Here is a 19223-nt window from a genome sequence, read left to right on the forward strand (position 1 = left end):
CAGAGAAGTTACACACCTCACACTCAACCTGAGCAGAAGAAGAGATACAAAGCTGAAGAAAGTGATAATGTCCTCGGCTCGTGGTGTTCATTATCTTGATAACCAAACTCTGATCTTTTTACATGAGTTATTTCTGTGTGACCCTGAGTTTCCCACAATGCAGCAGTCCCACCAGCAGCAGCAGCAGAGCCACCATCACTACGGTGAACACAGTCCTTAAGACGAGGAGGACGTGAAGGGAGTGATCCCATTTATGTTACGAACCCACTAGGGATGAGTAAGATAACATACACCAGATGGATTTGGTAAGTAATTATAATAGGATTTAATGAGCAACAACAAAGGTGCACAACAAAATGAGGTCAAAAGAAGCCTAAGCCAAACAAAGAAGCCAAAAGGGTGCAGTTCTACTGCTAGTAACAGAAGGAGGACTCTTGAAAATGAGCCTAATTAACACACCTGATATCTCTTCCAATTAACTTTATTGGAAGGAGGCTGCAGGAAAATGCAGCTAACTAGATAAACTAAACACACGCTACTCTAAACACAAATCAACACGCTACTCTAAGCACACATATAAACACACTAAACACACAACACTAAACACGGATCACAATAGTCAAACACAGTCTATTGCTCAAGACTGAAGTGTCCACGACACAGGAGCAAAATGTGTGAGGCGTCTGATCGCAGCAGAGCCTTTCGAGTGATAATTGTCCCCAGGCTTTGTAGTAATCTCCGGAAGGTGTGCTCTGGGATTGCACGGGGATTGGAGAGCGTCGGGCCCGGCGTGCTCCAATCAGTGTCTTCGGAGGAGGACCAGGAGATGACAGCCAACGACATTGGGGCAACCACACAGCTCATTTACATATTACACACACACACAGCTGCAAACAATCTCAGACAGGTTAACGAGCAGACAGAAACAGCAGCCGTAACACCTCCTCCCTTAAGACACAAACCTATGGTTTTGTTAACCTACCTAATAACTCTGAAGGATTCTAAGGACTCGAAGGACTCTGAAGGACTCTAAGGACTCGAAGGACTCTAAGGACTCTAAGGACTCTAAGGACTCTAAGGACTCTGAAGGACTCTGCAGGACTCTGAAGGACTCTGAAGGACTCTAAGGACTCTAAGGACTCTAAAGGACTCTGAGGACTCTAAGGATTCTAAGGACTCTAAGGACTCTAAGGACTCTAAGGACTCTAAGGACTACCGGAATCATAAGGACCCATGCAATGTTCCTGTCGGCGGCGGCTCTTTGCGTTTCAGCGTTTCACAGTTGGCAATGACATGCCCAGGTTGGCGACAGTAAAAACACTCTCTCTCCTCTTTTTTCACATTATACACATTTGATAGCTGAGTAAAGGGTGCAGCTGTCACACGTCGGGTTTCGTCAGTAAAACCCGGAGAAAACACAGATTTGTGGGTAAGCACATACTCGTCAGCCAACACGGCTGCAGCTGAGAGGGAATTTACTTTCTGCTCATTTAAGTACACCACAATGCGCTCAGACGAACATTTCTTAAATTCCTCCATCAAGATCAATTCTCTCAGAGCGGTATAATCCGCGGCTTTGCAGGAAGCGATCCACTTTGCAAACAACATCCCCTTTTCTCTTGCAAACTCCACATGTGTTTGATTAGGAGCCTTTCTATGGTGTCTGAATTTCTGTCGGTAAGCTTCGGGAACGAGTTCGTACACTCTGAGGATGGCAGTTTTAACGGAGTCATAATTAAGACTTTCCGCCAATGAAAGAGCAGCTACTGCTTCCTGAGCTCTCCCGTGAATTTTGCATTGCGCTAAAAGAGCCCAGGCTTCAGCCGGCCACCGCAACGCTGCGGCAATGCGCTCAAACGCGCCAAAATATGCATCCACTTCAGTCTCCCTGAATGTTGGCACTAATGAGAGGTTTTTACTCACGTCAAAGGTGGGTGGATGAGGGCCTGCGGCCGGGGCAAAAGCGCCGGGTGCGTTCAGTTGTGATTCCAACTCCAGCTGACGCACCCTGACTGCTTTGTCGGCCTCAATTTCCAGCTTCCTTACTTCCAGCCGGAACTGTAACTGTGCCTGCTCTGCTCTGTCTGTTGCCTCTAACTGGAGACGTGCGAGACGGACCTTAAGTTTAGCCCCCTCTCGGGAGTCTACGGAGCTACCAGGAGATAGGGGTTCATGGCGAGGCAACGTGTGCGGTGGTGTAAACCGCCCGTCGTCCTCACTGTCACCACCCTCTGCCTGAGCAGCTGAAGGCTCCGCCTCAAGCTTCTGTGTCTTCCCAGTTTCAGTTAAAGCATCAGACGGTGCAGGCAGCACAAGATTACCCCTTTCCACCAACTCATCCACAATGACAGCCTTTAAATCTGCTTTTAATAACTGTCTTGCCCCAGTGAGCCTGAAGTGTTGAGCAATCTCTAACAGGTCTTCCTTACGACACTGATCTAGCTGCTCGATTGAAGGACTGATTAAAAAGGACTCCAAATTAAAAGATGCCATACTCAGGTGAACTGCACTCAAAGTGTTACCACTTAAACCCACTTATAACCCCAGAATTCAAGTGAAAAGATCCCGGAGGAGCCCCCATTTATGTTATGCATTTATGCTGCAAACACAACACAACGTGAATATATATAATAAAAAACTCACATATATTCTCCAAATGTTAGCTTTCAAGCAATATCTCACCTCTGACAGCCAGCCAGCTCTCTGGTGATTCTCCATCGTCAGAGATGCTGCACTTGTAGAGTCCTTCATCAGATTTAGAAACTCTTTGGATGGTGATGATTCCTGTAGAGCTGCTCCTGATGAGGCGGCCATCTTTATAGAAGTCAGCTGACAGGATGGAGGAAGTGGTCGTCTTGTTTCTGCAGCTCAGAGTCACAGATTCTCCCTCCATCACAGGAAGCACAGGACTCTCCAGGATCACAGAGCCAGCTGAATTAGGATCAAACGTTTAGTCTTATCTGTTATTTATAATAAAGAATAGGAGTTGATTTAGACAGAGGGAAGAAATGTCATCCTGAAAATACAGTGAATGTAAAATGTGGCAACATACACATACTGAATGAAAATATCAGAAATAACCAGAACTACATGATCAATAAATCAGAAATTACATTTTCTTTAAAATGTTCAGATACAAAATAGGTTTGTCTTTGAAAACGGTCTTCTGATCCCAACATATTCAAAAAGTTTGAGGCATTGCAATTCCTGCATATTTATGACACACTTGGTCAGAATCAATATATGTTTTACAAGTACTGTATATAGATGTAACATTGAAAACTATCTGCAGTATATCTGAATTAAAGGAAAAGAGCATTGCAGTTTAAAACAAATCTTAATTACTATAAACATACCGGTGACGGTGATGTCGACAGAGTTGCTCTTCTCTCCTTTCTCATCCTCACACCAGTAAACCCCACTGTCTGAATCATAGGCTGATTTAATGGTGCAGTTCAGTGTTGATGAATCAATAATATAACAACCCTGAATTAACTCATTGTTGTTCCTAAACCCCCTCAGAGCAGATCCAAGACCCTCGCAGAGAAAAGAGAAGGGTTTGTATTCAAAGAGCTGCAGTCTCTCTGCCATCATTTGCAAAGCTGCGTCTGAGGACAGAAACAGAGACAATAGAGCATTTGATATATAAAAAATGACTTGCAAAACTATGATTTGAATCGGGAGAATAAAAAAATCACAATCTGGAATGTTTGATTTAATTTCAAGTTGACATTGTCAGCCTACTATTCAGGTTAGAAAATACATATTTGAAACTTCATTAACTTTATATTACTCTACAGAGACATACACAGATGCAATTAAATGGCTATTATCAGCCTAACTTGAATCTGGTTGGGAGTTAAAGACTGAAACTGTGGAAAGCATTATGTGGAAAAATGTAAAAAGTTACTTTTGTATAGTTGCTACCCACCATAGTTTCCCGTAGAGCTCTTCTGAATATGTGCACCCAGCAGAATGACGACACACATCACTGGATATAAAAGTAAAGAAAACTGTAAATCAGCCTCATATGTGTTAATATAAAAGAATAAATGAAAGTTGAAAGAAAGCTGAGACTCACGCAGTCGGCTGCAGAGCGCTGTGACCTCCATGATGTCTTCCTGCTGTCTGAGCGTCTCACTGTGAGACACAGAAATATGATGTGAGTGAGAACTTCCTCTTCCTGAGTGTTTCTGAGGCTGGGGTCAGACTCTCTGTGGTTTCAGCTCAGAGCTCTAGATGAAACCGTTACCAGTTAACATGTGGCTGAGAACATCATGAAATAAAAACCATAGTTGAGCGTTATGGGCAGTGGAACATATGTGCTGTCTTTGTGCATGAAGAGGTATGGTCATGTTGAAACAGGCCTAAAACTATAGCCTTAATAACGTGATCAACTCCAATACATCATGAGGAAACAAACTCAAAACAAGAAGATTCATTCAAGTGGGTACCATCCTTAAACCAAACACACAAACTGAACCTCCTGCTGGTGGTTTTCTGCGTTACAGGCAGAAGGGCCATGCACACTGCGGAAGATATAAACACATGGCCGGCCCAGTATATCGTATCGTATCATAGGAAGTTTAGGTGAATGCTCATCCATCCATGGGGGGTGCCGCAAATAGGGGGGGCAGAAACAAATCTAATTCAAAATGATTAACTTTTACTATTTTTTTACAATTGTTTTTACTAATACTATTAACAATAAATGTTAGATAACAACAACAGAACTAGGCCTACAGTAGATTACATACAGAGCCCATACACTGTGGCGCCCCCCCGAGACAGGTGGTAGAGGACCTGCACACTTTTCATATGGGTTTTGAGACCCCAAAGATTTAGTATCTTAATTTTGCCCTGAATGTGCACCAGATTGAAGCATTTCACTTTAGAATGTTTAAACATCTCTTCCCGGGGTCATGCCCCCGGTCCCCCCTAGAGGAGATGAGGTCCACCCCAATTAAGTGACGGCGCGAGCTAAAATATTGCCATGGGTGGCAAATAGGTTAGGGCCGGCACTTTTTAAACACATTAGAGTAGCTGCACAGCCTCAGGTCAGAGTTTATTATCTGATGGAGATGGTCAGGTTTAATCCGTGTTAAATTCTACGAATGATCTGTACAAACACTGGAGAAGAAACAGCTCCATGAACACCGTCGAGCGAGGCTGCTAGTCCTTAAGAGATATACAAAATCCTGCCATCTTTATCTTTTATATCTCTCTCTTTACTAATTTATTTAACTTCCAGACCCTCTACCAATCAGACACACACACACACACACACACACACACACACACACACACACACACACATACACACACACATACACACACACACACACACACACACACACACACACACACATACACACACACACACACACACACACACACACACACACATACACACACACACACACACACACACACACACACACACACACACACAACAGAAGAAAGTCTGACAGATGTTATATAAACTGAGTAGTCCCGCCCCCTGCAGGCAAAGATCAGACATGTCCTCTGCGTTAATAGAGAATTGCCCCTGAACAGTTGCCACAATAAAACCACATAAAAGGTCCTTTGAAACTGTTTTTATTAGCATGTATTAATTTATAACCTGTAACCAAGACACTGAATCCAAAGTTCAGATGTTCATAAACCGAGACGCTCAAAGTGAAACTCAGATAAAAATTCAGTGGATAAAATTACACTAAACTTGTTTTGTTGTGAAACTTTAGTAAGAAATGTCTCTTGCTTTTTCAGAAACATTTGCACACTGAACAAATATAATGCAAAACATTGAATAACTACTTAGAAGTTCAGTGGAAGAATTTAAAGAGCCTTTACTATATCTGCATTATAAACTTCCAGAACCTGTTAATGATCTACAGACTCTGTCCTCGTAGGCAGGTGAAGAGACAGAGACTCGCAACATTCAACAGGTAAGCGGTCTTCGTCTAACATTTAAGCTAAAACAGATTATAAATGTTTAGAAAAAAAAGAGTCTACATTTTGAGTGGTCTTCTCTTATAACCACCATTTTTTATTAGAACAGATAATAAAAGCTTTGTTAATGTTTCAACTGTAAGTCAGTTAAGTTTAGCTTTATTTGCTTGTAGCAGAATAATTAGTAAAACAAATGTACAGTTTCTAACTCAGGTCTTATTATTTCTGTTTTCAGTTCACTTTCAGTTCTCCATGATGCTTCTCCACACAGACGGAAAGCCCCTTAAAACTCATTTGAGAACTCTCAGTGTTTTGGTTTTCCATCTTCTCCTAACACACTACTGTAGAGGTAACTAACACACAATACAATATCGTGATTGTTTTATTTGCAAACTTGTAGGACTGTAAACCCTTTTGAGATTAGATACTGTTATTTGAAAGCAAGGTTCAATATCAGCAAAGTGTTTCAGACGAAAATGCTGCTAAGCTGTAGCCATGAAGCTAGGGCAGGGGTGGGCATTTTACGGCCCGCGGGCCACATTCGGCCCGTTGGCCGGCCTTGGCCGGCCCGTGTGAGGTTGATCATAAATTATAACAGCAACCTTTTCAAAATAAAAGCAACACAGCTGTATTGCTTGCATGGCGTAAATACTTTTCTAACTGTGTTGCTTTTATTTTGAAAAGGGCGCTGCTGTTTTTTTTATTTATTTACGTAAACGCGCATGCCGTAACGGCTACGAGTGATGCTGGCCGGCTAGTCCTCGAAATGTCCGCTAAGGGCAAAAAAAGAAAGATCGATACTGAATGCTGCGTTTTCAACAAGACATGGACCGCTAAGTATTTATTTACAGAAGTGAAAGGTAAAGCTGTGTGTTTAGTTTGTGGTGCGCAGGTCGCTGTGTTCAAGGAGTGCAATTTGAGTCGCCACTATGCTACCAAACACGCAGATAAATACAATAACCTGTCTGAGGAAGAGCGGGCAAAGGGGTCGGATGCTTTGCTAGCTAAGCTGCAAAGCCAACAACATATTTCCACAAAACATTCCACATCCAGAGATGCAGCTGTCAAGACGAGTTATGTCTTATCCCACAAAATTGCAAAGAAAAGTAAACCGTTTTCGGACGGAGAATTCATTAAGGAGTGTTTGTTGGACTCTGCGAAAGTTAAATGAGAAAGTGCCGCTCTCCCGACGCACTGTTACGAGGAGGATTGAGGACATCGCGGGAAATCTGGAGCTTCAGCTGCAGAACAGAGCGGTCAACTTTGACTTTTTTTCCTTGGCTTTGGATGAGAGCTGCGATGTACGTGACACTGCCCAGCTACTCATCTTCCTACGCTTCTCTCAAGCCAAATGGAGGACAACATTCTCACGCACTTGCCAACACTGAAGGAAGCCTCCATTTTCACACCAATTAATAAGAGGGTGGCCAACATAGCACAAGCTAGCTGGACGGGCTCCACATTTTTTTTAATGTTTTTGTTTCACTGAAGCTTATCAAATAGTTTTTAGTTCTATTATGTATTATAAGATAAGATAAGATTGTTTTATCATTTTTGTTATGATATCTAATTATCTGCAGTGTTTTAGTCAACTGACTATTCAGGAGACTGTCACAAACGAGCTGAGGACCAAAATGCAAACACACGGGAAACCTGGGATAGTCGGTAACCAGCTTTATTTAAGGCAATAAACTGGTAGGAGACGAAAAGGCAGATAGTAGGCAAAGGGCTGGTCGGGGACAGGCGAGGGTTCCAGGAGAAGGCAAGACGGGAGTCGCAGGTACAGACCGGGTCAGGGAGCAGGCAAGGCAGAATAGTCCGGGTACAGGCAGGGTCAGGAAACAGGCGAGGCAGGCTGGTCACGGACAGGCAGGGTCGAAACCGGGAGAGCAATCTGGAAGGTAATGCGGGAAAGACTGGCATGCTGCAAAGTACGATCTGGCACTGAGGTGAAAGTGAAGTGGGCCTATATACTAATGGAGCTGATGGGTGTAACAGAGTGAGAGAGAGACAGGGTGTGACTACCAGGTGACTAAGGAATGTTACTGCAGAAAAAAGGTGAGTGAGAAAGCAGAACTGTGACAGAGACAGAGTTGCTGATCATATGACCTTCCTTTGAATATTACATATTAACCAATAAACCTACTTTATTTGTAATGGAAACATCTGCATGCTTTCAGGTATAATAACTACATTTTGATGTAAATCAAATCAAATCAAATCAAAGTTTATTTATAAAGCACATTTAAAAGCGATTTTTGGTCGGGCCAAAGTGCTGTACATGTAATAAATACTACAATCATAAAAACACATTACTACAATCACAATAAAAGACAATAAATTACAACAGATATATAAAAAAAAAAAACACAGGGAAAAGTCAGGAAGTCGTACTCCGCTCTGACTAAAAGGCCAGAGAGAAGAAGTGTGTTTTAAGAGTAGATTTAAAAACCCCTAGGGTCTGGGCCGACCTCACATGGAGGGGCAGAGCGAAGGCTCGGTGACCTCGGGTTTTGAGCCTGGTCTTGGGCACTACCAGCAGCAGCTGGTCAGCAGACCTTAAAGCTCTGGCTGGGGTGTAGCGTTGGAGCAGTTCAGCTATATAGGCCGGAGCCAGCCCATTTAGTGCTTTAAAAACAAATAAAAGGAGTTTAAAATCAATTCGGAACCGAATTGGAAGCCAGTGCAGTGAGGCCAGAATAGGGGTGATGTGGTCACGCTTTTTGTGGCCAGTCAGAAGACGTGCAGCTGCGTTCTGCACTAGCTGCAGGCGTTTAATTGACGCCTGGTCCATACCCACATACAGAGCGTTGCAGTAGTCCAACCTCGAGGTAACAAAGGCGTTAATAACCCTTTCCAGGTCTTTAAAAGATAAAAACGACTTGGTCTTGGCCAATAGTCGTATTTTAAAAAAGCAGGTTTTGACTACGCTGCTGACCTGCTTATCGAATTTAAAAGCGCTATTGAAGGTCACTCCAAGGTTCGTGACAGAGGGGAGGATATTATTTTTGAGGGATCCCAGAATATCAACCTGGGAGGCTAGAGGTTGGGGTCCAAAAAAGATAACCTCAGTCTTGCTCTCATTGAGGTTGAGGACATTTTGGCTCAGCCAGGATTTGATCTCTGCTAAGCAGTCCATCAATAGCTGTAATGAGTTTACATTTGAATTGAGTGGCAGATGTGGGGATGTTGTGTGTTGTGAGAATTGAACCTAGGGGCAATATGTACAGTAGAAAAAGGATGGGGCCCAGAATCGAGCCTTGGGGAACCCCACAGGTAAGAGGGGCTTTGGCAGAGGAGAAGGCACCTAGCTGTACCGAGAAGCTACGGTCTGTCAGGTAGGACCTGAACCATGCAAGGGCAGAGCCTGTGATGCTAGCGGACTGTTCAAGCCGTGACAACAGGATACTATGGTCCACAGTGTCAAAGGCAGCTGTCAGGTCTAACAGCACCAAGACAGCTGGGCTACCTGAGTCGGCGGCTAGGAGCAGATCATTAAAAACTCTTAAAAGGGCTGTTTCAGTGCTGTGCATGGGTTTGAAGCCAGACTGGAACTTTTCATGGATGCCATGCATGGTTAAAAAAGACTGCAGCTGGGCGTAGACTACTCGCTCCAGGGCTTTTGATAAAAAAGGTAGCTGGGAGATGGGCCTAAAATTTGCGAGAATGGAGGGGTCGAGATTTTTCTTTTTAAGTAGTGGCTTGACCACGGCATGTTTGAAGGCAGCTGGGACACATCCTGAGGTAAGAGAGGTGTTTAAAAGTAATAAAATACTTGCTCCAACTGTCTTGGCCTTACAGCTTCCAGCTGAATAAAAAATGGATGCAGTGTATTTCCTCCCTCTGTCCACCAGATGTCTCCACAATCTCAGAATCAAGTTGAACTCAACACTTCTCAGAGTGCAGTCACATTAGATTACATTACATGTCATTTGTTAGACGCTTTTATCCAAAGCGACTTACATTCAGTGCTGTGGACAATCCCCACAGGAGCAATTTGGGGTGAAGTGTCTCAGGGACACAACGACATGCTGACTGCAGTGGGATTCGAACTTGCTACCTCCTGATTCCAAGGCCTCCCTTTCCCTGGTTCACCTGCTCACCTGTTTCCACTTCCCTTCATCAGCCTGCAGAGTATAAGTGTCCTGCAGCCTCTGTCTGTCTTTAAGCTTTGTATAATCAAACACTGAAATGCAACTAGCTTGTTTGCATGTGGGTCATTTCCCTTAGCAGCCACCAACAGATAGTGAACTTTTAGCAGACTTGTTTCCAACATGGGGGCCACTGTTCTTGCTCTTGTAGCTTTAGCCCCTCGTTACAGTTTCAGCTTCTTCTTCTTTCACTTTCAGAATAAAAACCACACGAGGAACCCACAGACAGAAACAGGTACGGGCCCCTCAGCTCACGTGCAGCCAGCATCTGAAAACCACCCGGCAAACACATGCAGTAAAACTAAATTTATCTGGACACCGAGTTCTTTAAGGTAGCCTGATGTACCGTGTGGTTAAGTGAAGGGCTGATCAAGGTTGTGTTGATAACAAAGGGACTGCTGATCACAAGACTCATGCATTAGTACATCTGGGCATTTATTTTCTCATGTAGTTCTACAATCACCTGCATAACGGATGAAAGTAATAAAGGTGGCAGTTTGTTACATATTATTATTTAAGGATGTGAATTAAATTCAAATGAATGATTTGACTTTAATATGCAGGTCTATTGGAGATGTTGCTTTATTCTGACCAAATCAAACCAAGGACCAGGTCATTGACCAGATGTTATTTATGTTAAAATCACCTTTTCAAACTGCCTTTTAATGTTATTGTTAATATTATTATTATTATTATTATGAATAAACACATATATTGAATAGGTATCACGTGCATAAGAAGGATTTAAAAACAAAATCAAAACTGTCAATGATGTTTCTCTGGGGAATTTGGCAAATGTGGCAATACAGATGTGGCAATAATTGAGCCTTGTGGTACTCCATATTTTAAAGAATGCATCATAACAATGTTTAATTCTGTGTAAGCAGTTGTGTTAAAGTATAGTTTTCCGTCATGTCATAATGCTTTTTGTTTGTCTGTTCTACACATCAAGACGTAAAGTTGTCTTTCTCACGTGTGAGTTTTTGGCCTCAGCCTCTAATATTAACCCCACCACTGACACGTATTTCCTTCCATGACACGCGTCTGAGCGACAAGGCGTTTCATTAGTGAGCCACACAGGAAGAGACCACCCCTCTTCTTCTTTTTACATTTCAGTGTGAGGTTCACTCAGTCAGCAGCCAGACGTCATGGAGGCCACAGCGCTCTGCATCACACTGTGTGAGTACTGAGTCTTCATCTGATGTTTTTCATATAAAAGATGTTACTAGATCATATTAGCTAAAGGAACATATGGAGGTAGATTTGTGTCAATATTATTTGTGTGAACAGATCACTAACCCGTGTGTAAATGTAAAAACAAGTCTACGCGTGTCACTGCCATTTTGGGACGATGATGTGGTTTCAAGCATTTTTAGATGTAGTCTGAAAAGTAATTGCTGCTTGACGTGCATTTTATATATTCTTTACACATTTTCCATGAATATTTCTGTTATTTTACAAATCCTTTTGGGAATTTTACATTTACAAACGGGTTATTGATCTGTCCGAACACATAATATTGAGACAAATCTACCTCCATATAAATATATACAAATGATTAACATTTTAAGATTTTTCAAATTGTTTTAAAAGTATTATCCATCAAATATATAAGGTAATCAAATCTAATATAAACAATCCGTCTGATGTTTGTCTCTGTTGTCTCTGCAGGGATGATGGTGTTTCTGCAGCTCTGTGAACAGAGAGTTGGTAAGAAACTTGTTTACCAAAAATAAAGCAAAACAAATCATAACTTTATTTAAAGTGCTATATATTAATCTCAACAACAAAATGTATTTTTGAGTTTCAGATGCAGATGTTTGGATCGAACCATCCAGACTTCAGGTCTTTGAATATGAGCCGTTCTCTTTAAGATGTGTGGGCTTCGATGGTTTGACTGATGTGAACATTTTACGGTGGAGCAAAGCAGGAAAGGAAACTTGTGATGGTTCAAAATGGGGCTCATTGAATGAGAATAAATGCAACATTAAATCTCCTTATAAAGAGGAAAGTGGAGATTACTGGTGTGAGGCTGGAGGGAAGAAAAGCAACTCTGTGAACGTCATTATCACCGGTATGTTGACATTAACATATTCTTTCTATACAATGTTTGTTAGAAGAACAAAAAAAGTGCAATGATGCCAAGGTTATAAAATAAACATATCCTTGAAGCAAAAAACATTTTTTTTATCTTAATATTGTAAATAAAGAACAGAATTCCTCAAGGAAGTGCAATAAAAGCAAACAGCGTGCGCAAAGCTGAGCGTGGTTATTAAGCATAGCCTACTATTGGAGTCACACAATTGCAGACAAATATGTTTCTTAAATCTAAAATAAATTGTGGTTTTTTCCTGTCTCCGATGTCATTTTTATAATTGTTCACAAATATTATATAAATAACACACTCTGATTTCTGATTTATTCATCAATGTGTTCAGTTTATTTCTGATATTTATCATTTCTGGGCATGTTGCAACCTGACTTTACATCTCAGTATCTTCACAATGCCTTCGTCTAAATTAACAATTGTTCTCTTGTAAATAACTTCTTCGACAAAACTCAAACTGAATGTTTGATCCCGATGTTGTTCAGGTGGCTCTGTGATCCTGGAGAGTCCTGTGCTCCCTGTGATGGAGGGAGAATCTGTGACTCTGAGCTGCAGGAACAAGACGACCACTTCCTCCATCCTCTCAGCTGACTTCTATAAAGATGGCCGCCTCATCAGGAGCAGCCCTTCAGAGAACATGAACATCCGCAGGGTTTCTAAATCTGATGAAGGACTCTACAAGTGCAGCATCTCTGATGGTGGAGAATCACCAGAGAGCCGGCTGACTGTCAGAGGTGAGATATAACCTTTGTACTCTGATATTTAATTACATGTTATGTTACAAGTAAATACAAGTAAAATACTTATATCTTATATTTTTTGTAATGTCTTGTAATTGCATTGTTGAGGAACCTGTGACCCAAGTTGTTTATATCATATACACAACTATACTGTAGTTGTGTATATGATATAACATTTAACCTTTTGAATCTTTGAATAGAATGAGAAGTGGAAGAAATACTCAGATCTTGGGTATTTCTTCAACTTCTCCTACAGTATTACTTGTACTAAATTGTACAAGTAATAGGACAAAACTAATGGCATCAAAATATACTTAAAGTACCAAAATTGCAGAATATTATATATTATTTAATAGTATTATAGGTATTGATTTATAATGTGTTCATCACTTTGATGATGCATGTCGAAATGATGTTAAGAAATACATGTGATTACCGTCTGCTCCTAAATTAATCATTCCTATTTCGTTTTCAGCTAAAGAAACTTGCTCCACTCTCTCCCCGTGGATCTTTGTCTCTGTTTCATTGATGCTTCTGCTGCTGGCCGTGGGAATACATCGATTTTGCAAAGGTTATCGGCACAGAGGTACGAATACAATTCACCAACAATCTGCTACTATAGGCGACGGAGAACTGCAGGAATGAGTCCTAAAAACCTGAAATGAGTCAGCATTTTAGCACTTTGTGTTCCCTTGTATTTAAGTATTTTTTTTTTTGGTTGTAAGCCTGAAATAATGTCTGTGGTTAACACAAGCTGAAGAGATTTACCGTTATGTTCTAAGTCATAAAATACGTCAGTAAATACCGGACTGGTGGATTTCAAAACGGCGGTTGCTGAGTGTCTAAATGAGACGACTAAACGCCATCACACCCAAGCCTACGAATAATGAAAAAACTAATTTCGTGACATTCAGGATTCTAGGTTTTGATAATAAGGAAACACTCAGTTCTATTTTGAGCCATTACATTAATTATCTTTCTTAACGCTGTGAAGGTATTTGGTCGGTCTTGGCGAAGGTCTGCTACCCTATAGATTGTATTTGTATTTTATGTATGGGTTTTTCTTAAAAATAAATCCATTTATGTTTGCTGTCACAAAATGAGGCATGGAAGAAAATAGTTTCCATACTCGTTATTCCATGTCTGAATCTTCTTTTGTTTCTGGTTAGATTTTAATGTTGTTTTTCCTTTACTGTGGAGCAGTGTTGCTCTGCCTGTCCACACAAACACCTGGACTGGCTGAGCATCACACAGGTGAGAACACAAACCATGTTGCATCCTTCATAAAGATCTAAAGTAATGTAATTAGCTTACCTTAATATACTAGGACTTTCAAATAGAAGATTCAAAGGCTTTTTCGTCATGTGCGAAATAACTAGAGTGTAGTTATTAGTGGTATTAAAATACGACCAATTGTTTAAAGGATGTTACATATCTAATTAAAATATAACAATATTCTGTACTTAATAAACACTGGCTGTTTTTCTGTCTTATTTGTCTGTCCATTTATCTGTCATGTCAACTAAACTATATGTATTTTTTTGTTGCTAGTTCCAGTAGAGACCAGTGCAGTGGATTCAGGCCAAATGACGTATGCTGTGGTATCAAAAAACAGGAAGAAGAAAGGTACTTAAAACCTGACAGGGTTACTACTGCTTTAATTTCACCTTACATGCTTTTCTTACTTATGTCAAGTACGGTTGTGTCTTAATTGAAATCTAAAGGCACACTTTTTAGACAATTATTGTTATGGGGGGGGGGGGGGGGGGGGTGTTTGGGAGAGAAGCTCCCTCTGGAGGGAACACAGGAATGTTAGCCTTTGCAGACCATTTACATGGACTAAAACCTACAAAACACACTACAGGAGAGGGGACACCACAAAAAGCATAATCTGGCCTCTTTAATAACCTACATTTTCAATCCGTAGCAGAGGACGCCTTGTATTCTACAATCCAGCCGGTAAGACTGAGAATTAGATTATTATAATGAATGTTGCTTAATGTCATACTGGATGGATGGTAGATATTTTAACATCCTATTGAAAACTTTGGACAACATGGATGTGTAGTAAGTTGTATGAGGGTTTAAAATAATGTGCTTTGACTTTATACAACTATATACATTTTGGTTTAACTATATATTGTATATAGAACAAAAGGGTAACCTTCTAACATACATACCATTCACTGGAGTCATGCATTCAACTTAAAATTAGATTTTGTACCATTCCTCATTATTATTCTTGAACTTTAGAAATAGTTATAATCGTGCTTACTACCCGTAAATGATATAAATACATATATAACATTTTAACAAAGCCTACCTCTATAATACTCCTATTCTATATTATTAACATTTGTTCTGTATTTGTTTTACAGCTGAAGATGGAGTTTTGAAAAACTGTTTCACACGTTGTACCTTAATGAAAAGGTGAATTAAGAATGCACTGATATTTGTTTATAAAGTATTATAAATAAATAGTTCATTTTATTGTTGAAGAACAAATGTAGTGGTTAGTTATCAAAGCGAAATGCTCATTTATGTTTTAAGATATGAAAGTTTGTTGTGGTTTCACAGTTAAACCGACTTGTTCCATCTCACAGACACACGGCTGATTCTAAATACTCTCGTTGTGGTTTACTGCCGAGTTAAAAGTGTTTCTGCATCACGCTGAGTCTGTGGTTAAACATGTGTTATATTTACTGTCCTGTGAAGGTGTGAAGGTGACTGTGAGAACACATGAACTATAAAACGTGTCACAGTGTATTTCTGTGTCACTGTCAGATTCATTTGAATTGTAAATATTGCTTTACCTTGTCACATCATTGAACAAGGTTTTACCGCTCTGCCATAGAGAGTATATTCACATACTAAACAGTTTATTTCCCAAAGCCATACACACTCTGAGCTACACACACACACACACACACACACACACACACACACACACACACACACACACACACACACACACACACACACACACACACACACACACACACACACACACAATGCCGGTGATTGCCCGACACATCACCGGCATTGCACCTCTTTCTGGACATCGCTCGTCATCCCCGTCGGAAATATATCCACCGTGGTTCCCGGCGAAGATTTTACATCGATGACTCCAAACCCATACAATCCATCTGGTCTGCTCTGCTCACTCTCACCTAACATAATAGTGCTGGGAGATTTTAATATACATATGGATACTGTCAACAATGCTCTCACAAAGGACTTCACATCTTGCCTGGACAGTTTTGGATTACAGCAACATATCGATTTTCCGACTCATTCCAAAGGACATATTCTGGACTTGATCTGCTGTTCTGGTGTCACCCCTCTTAAATGTACTGCAACTGATCTTCCCATTTCTGATCACTCATTAATATCCTTTACTGTCACCTTAACACTGTCCAAACCAAATCTGTCACGTGTTATTTCCTTCCGCAACATCAAGGATATTAATTTAACTACACTCTCCGGTGGCATTGACAACCTCCCCAGCATAAATTGTTCATCCCCGCCTGATGAACTGGTTTCTCATTACAATAACAATCTTCATAAACTGCTCAATACCATGGCTCCTTTAAAAACCCGGTCTGTTTCCTTCACCCATTCTGCTCCTTGGTTTACACCTGAACTACGCCAACTCAAAACAAAAGGCCGTCGATTGAAACGCCTCTGCAAAAAAACTGGACCTGTCGTTCACAAAGAAATGTACAATAACCACATTCTCCACTACAAGGACACTCTCTTTACAGCCAAATCATCATATTACGCAGTTCTCATCAGCTCTAGCGAAGGGAACACAAGGGTCCTGTTCTCTACAGTGAAGTACATTCTACGACCACCGGACTCTCTTGCACCTCATCAGTATTCAACTGCCTACTGTAACTCCCTCATGTCATTTTTTAATGACAAAATAGAAAACATTCACCAGCAACTAACTCCTAACACCACGTGCAGTATATCTCTCCCTGTTTTCACCGACCCTCTCTCTCATTCTCTTTCAAGTTTCACACTTCCCTCTGCTGTTGTAATATCTGACCTCATCAGTAAATCCAAGCCATCAACCTGTCAGTTAGACCCTCTTCCTACCCCCCTGGTAAAAGCCTGTCTATCTTCATTGTCCTCCCTTATAACTGTCATCATACACTCCTCCCTCACCTCTGGTCTTGTTCCCTCACTTTTCAAATCAGCCGCCATCACGCCCATACTGAAGAAACCTGGTGCAGACCCGAACAACTTTAATAACTTTCGTCACATATCTAACCTACCATTTCTCTCAAAAATCCTGGAAAAAACTGTTGCATCCCAGATCCATACCCACTTGTCTGACAATAACCTGTACGAACAATTTCAATCTCGTTTCCGCCCCCATCACAGCACAGAAACAGCACTGATGAAAATCACTAACGACCTCCTCATGGCAGCTGACTCCGGACTATTAACTATCCTCATCCTCCTTGATCTTAGAGCAGCTTTTGACACCATTTCCCACAGCATCCTCATTGACAGACTGACCTCCATCGGGATCACTGACACACCCCTCCTCTGGTTTAAATCATATCTCTCTGGCCGCACTCAGTTCATCCAACTCAAAATCTTCAAATCACAGCCACTTCCAGTCATGACCGGTGTTCCCCAGGGCTCTGTCCTGGATCCTCTTCTTTTTATCATCTATCTACTTCCTCTTGGCAATATCTTCCGTAAACACAACATCCACTTTCATTGCTACACGGATGACACCCAGCTCTACTTGTCCTCCAAACCAACCACCATCCTCCCTCCATCCTCCCTGTCTGACTGCTTACAGGACATCAAATCCTGGTTTTCCTCTAACTTTCTCAAACTTAACGACAATAAAACAGAGGTTCTCCTCATTGGCACAAAATCCACCCTAACCAAACCTGACAGTTTCTCCATTACAATAGACAACTCTTCAGTCTCCCCCTCCCCTCAGGTTAAGAGTCTGGGTGTCATCCTCGACGGCACACTTTCATTCAAATCTCACATCAGTAATTTCACTCGGTCTGCCTATTTCCATCTACGCAACATCAACCGCCTCCGCCCGTCCCTTAACCCTAAAACCACCGCCATTCTTGTTCACACCCTGGTCACTTCCCGCATCGACTACTGCAACTCCCTTCTCTTTGGTCTCCCTCTTAAATCCATCCACAGACTTCAACTGGTTCAGAACTCTGCCGCCCGCATCATCACCAGAACCCCCTCCATTAACCACATCACTCCTGTTCTTCAGCAACTTCACTGGCTCCCCGTCAAATCCCGTATCACCTTTAAGGCCATCCATAACCTCACTCCTCTGTACCTCTCCGACCTCCTGCACATCAACACACCCATCCGCACACTCAGGTCTTCTGCTTCCCTCCACCTCACTGCACCCCCCTTCCGTTTAACCACAATGGGGTCCAGAGCCTTCAGCCGCTCTGCACCCCGCCTCTGGAACTCTCTCCCACCTGACATCCGCAACACTGACCCTCTCCCCATTTTCAAATCACGCCTCAAAACATATCTCTTCACACTCGCATATCCACCCTGATCATTATCCATCACATATCCTCTGTTTTTATTTATTTGGTTATTTGATTGATTGATTTATATACTGCATTGTCTTGTTTATGTTTCTTATGCTGGTGTTATCTATTGTGTATCTTGTTTTTTATGTATTTGTATGGCGACCTTGAGAGCCTTGAAAGGCGCCTATATAAAATAAATGACTTATTATTATTATTTACACACACACACACACACACACACACACACACACACACACACACACACACACACACACACACACACACACACACACACACACACAGAGACTCTGCAACCAACATCATGAACTCAAAACCTACTTTTATACAGCCACATATTATTTCATCTTATCTTATTATAGAACTGCCTTAATCGTTCACTAAAGCTCTAAAACTGACTATTTCTCTTCTTCTTGTTTTTGTCTTTTGTTGCTTGTCTCTTTTTTAAATAGTTTGTGAATGTGTTGTTCATGTTGCGTATTTTAAGCACTGCTCGTACGGGCACTCGTAATTTCATTGTATTTTATATATAATTACAATAAAGGCTTCTATCTTAAACAGCATCTGCATTGATTAAAGAAACTCTGTTCTGTTCATCCTGAAAGAGAAACCAGGCGTATGTCGCTGTGACACATTTTGTCCAATAATAGTAATAATAGTAAATTCAGCCGTTTTCAATCTATTTGTATTTATGTATTTGTATAATTTGTGTATT

General features: G+C 41.2%; 3 protein-coding genes across 5 annotated transcripts in view; 2 read left to right on the plus strand and 1 right to left on the minus strand.

Annotated features, from left to right (window-relative positions):
• Positions 1-4129, minus strand: part of LOC117469801 (low affinity immunoglobulin gamma Fc region receptor II-like) — an 83366-nt gene extending 79237 nt beyond the window's left edge. For both annotated transcript variants that reach the window (XM_034114240.1, XM_034114238.1), the window contains exons 1-4: positions 4082-4129; positions 3932-3991; positions 3357-3608; positions 2683-2931 (exon numbers count right to left, since the gene is read on the minus strand). In XM_034114240.1, coding sequence (XP_033970131.1) covers positions 2683-2931; positions 3357-3608; positions 3932-3991; positions 4082-4112 — 592 coding nt within the window. In that variant the 5' untranslated portion in view covers positions 4113-4129. The remainder of the gene's footprint in view (positions 1-2682; positions 2932-3356; positions 3609-3931; positions 3992-4081) is intronic.
• Positions 1-19223, plus strand: part of LOC117469799 (trichohyalin-like) — a 126285-nt gene that overhangs the window by 91644 nt on the left and 15418 nt on the right. The gene's annotated exons all lie outside the window — the stretch shown is intronic.
• On the plus strand, positions 11215-18996 carry LOC117469803 (low affinity immunoglobulin gamma Fc region receptor III-like). Of its 2 annotated transcripts, XM_034114243.1 has the most exons (10): positions 11215-11282; positions 11775-11813; positions 11914-12177; positions 12696-12944; positions 13426-13536; positions 14154-14204; positions 14502-14576; positions 14878-14909; positions 15329-15380; positions 18961-18996. In XM_034114243.1, the coding sequence occupies exons 1-9, from the start codon at positions 11252-11254 to the stop codon at positions 15344-15346; spliced, it is 870 nt and encodes a 289-aa protein (XP_033970134.1). In that variant the 5' UTR covers positions 11215-11251; the 3' UTR covers positions 15347-15380; positions 18961-18996. The 2 variants fall into 2 exon arrangements, with proteins under 2 accessions (XP_033970134.1, XP_033970135.1); XM_034114244.1 differs by lacking the exon at positions 18961-18996 and having other exon boundaries at positions 14881-14909; positions 15329-15418.

Source organism: Trematomus bernacchii, unplaced genomic scaffold (assembly GCF_902827165.1).
Source record: "Trematomus bernacchii unplaced genomic scaffold, fTreBer1.1, whole genome shotgun sequence".
In the NCBI taxonomy this organism is placed as follows: domain Eukaryota; kingdom Metazoa; phylum Chordata; class Actinopteri; order Perciformes; family Nototheniidae; genus Trematomus; species Trematomus bernacchii.

Bases quoted from the DNA above. Each gene is read 5' to 3' on its own strand.
- LOC117469803 (XM_034114243.1), top strand. From the start codon at position 11,252: ATGGAGGCCACAGCGCTCTGCATCACACTGT. The intron at 13,537-14,153 runs GTACGAATACAA...ACTGTGGAGCAG, and splicing joins CAAAGGTTATCGGCACAGAG to TGTTGCTCTGCCTGTCCACA. The intron at 14,577-14,877 runs GTACTTAAAACC...TTCAATCCGTAG, and splicing joins AAAAAACAGGAAGAAGAAAG to CAGAGGACGCCTTGTATTCT.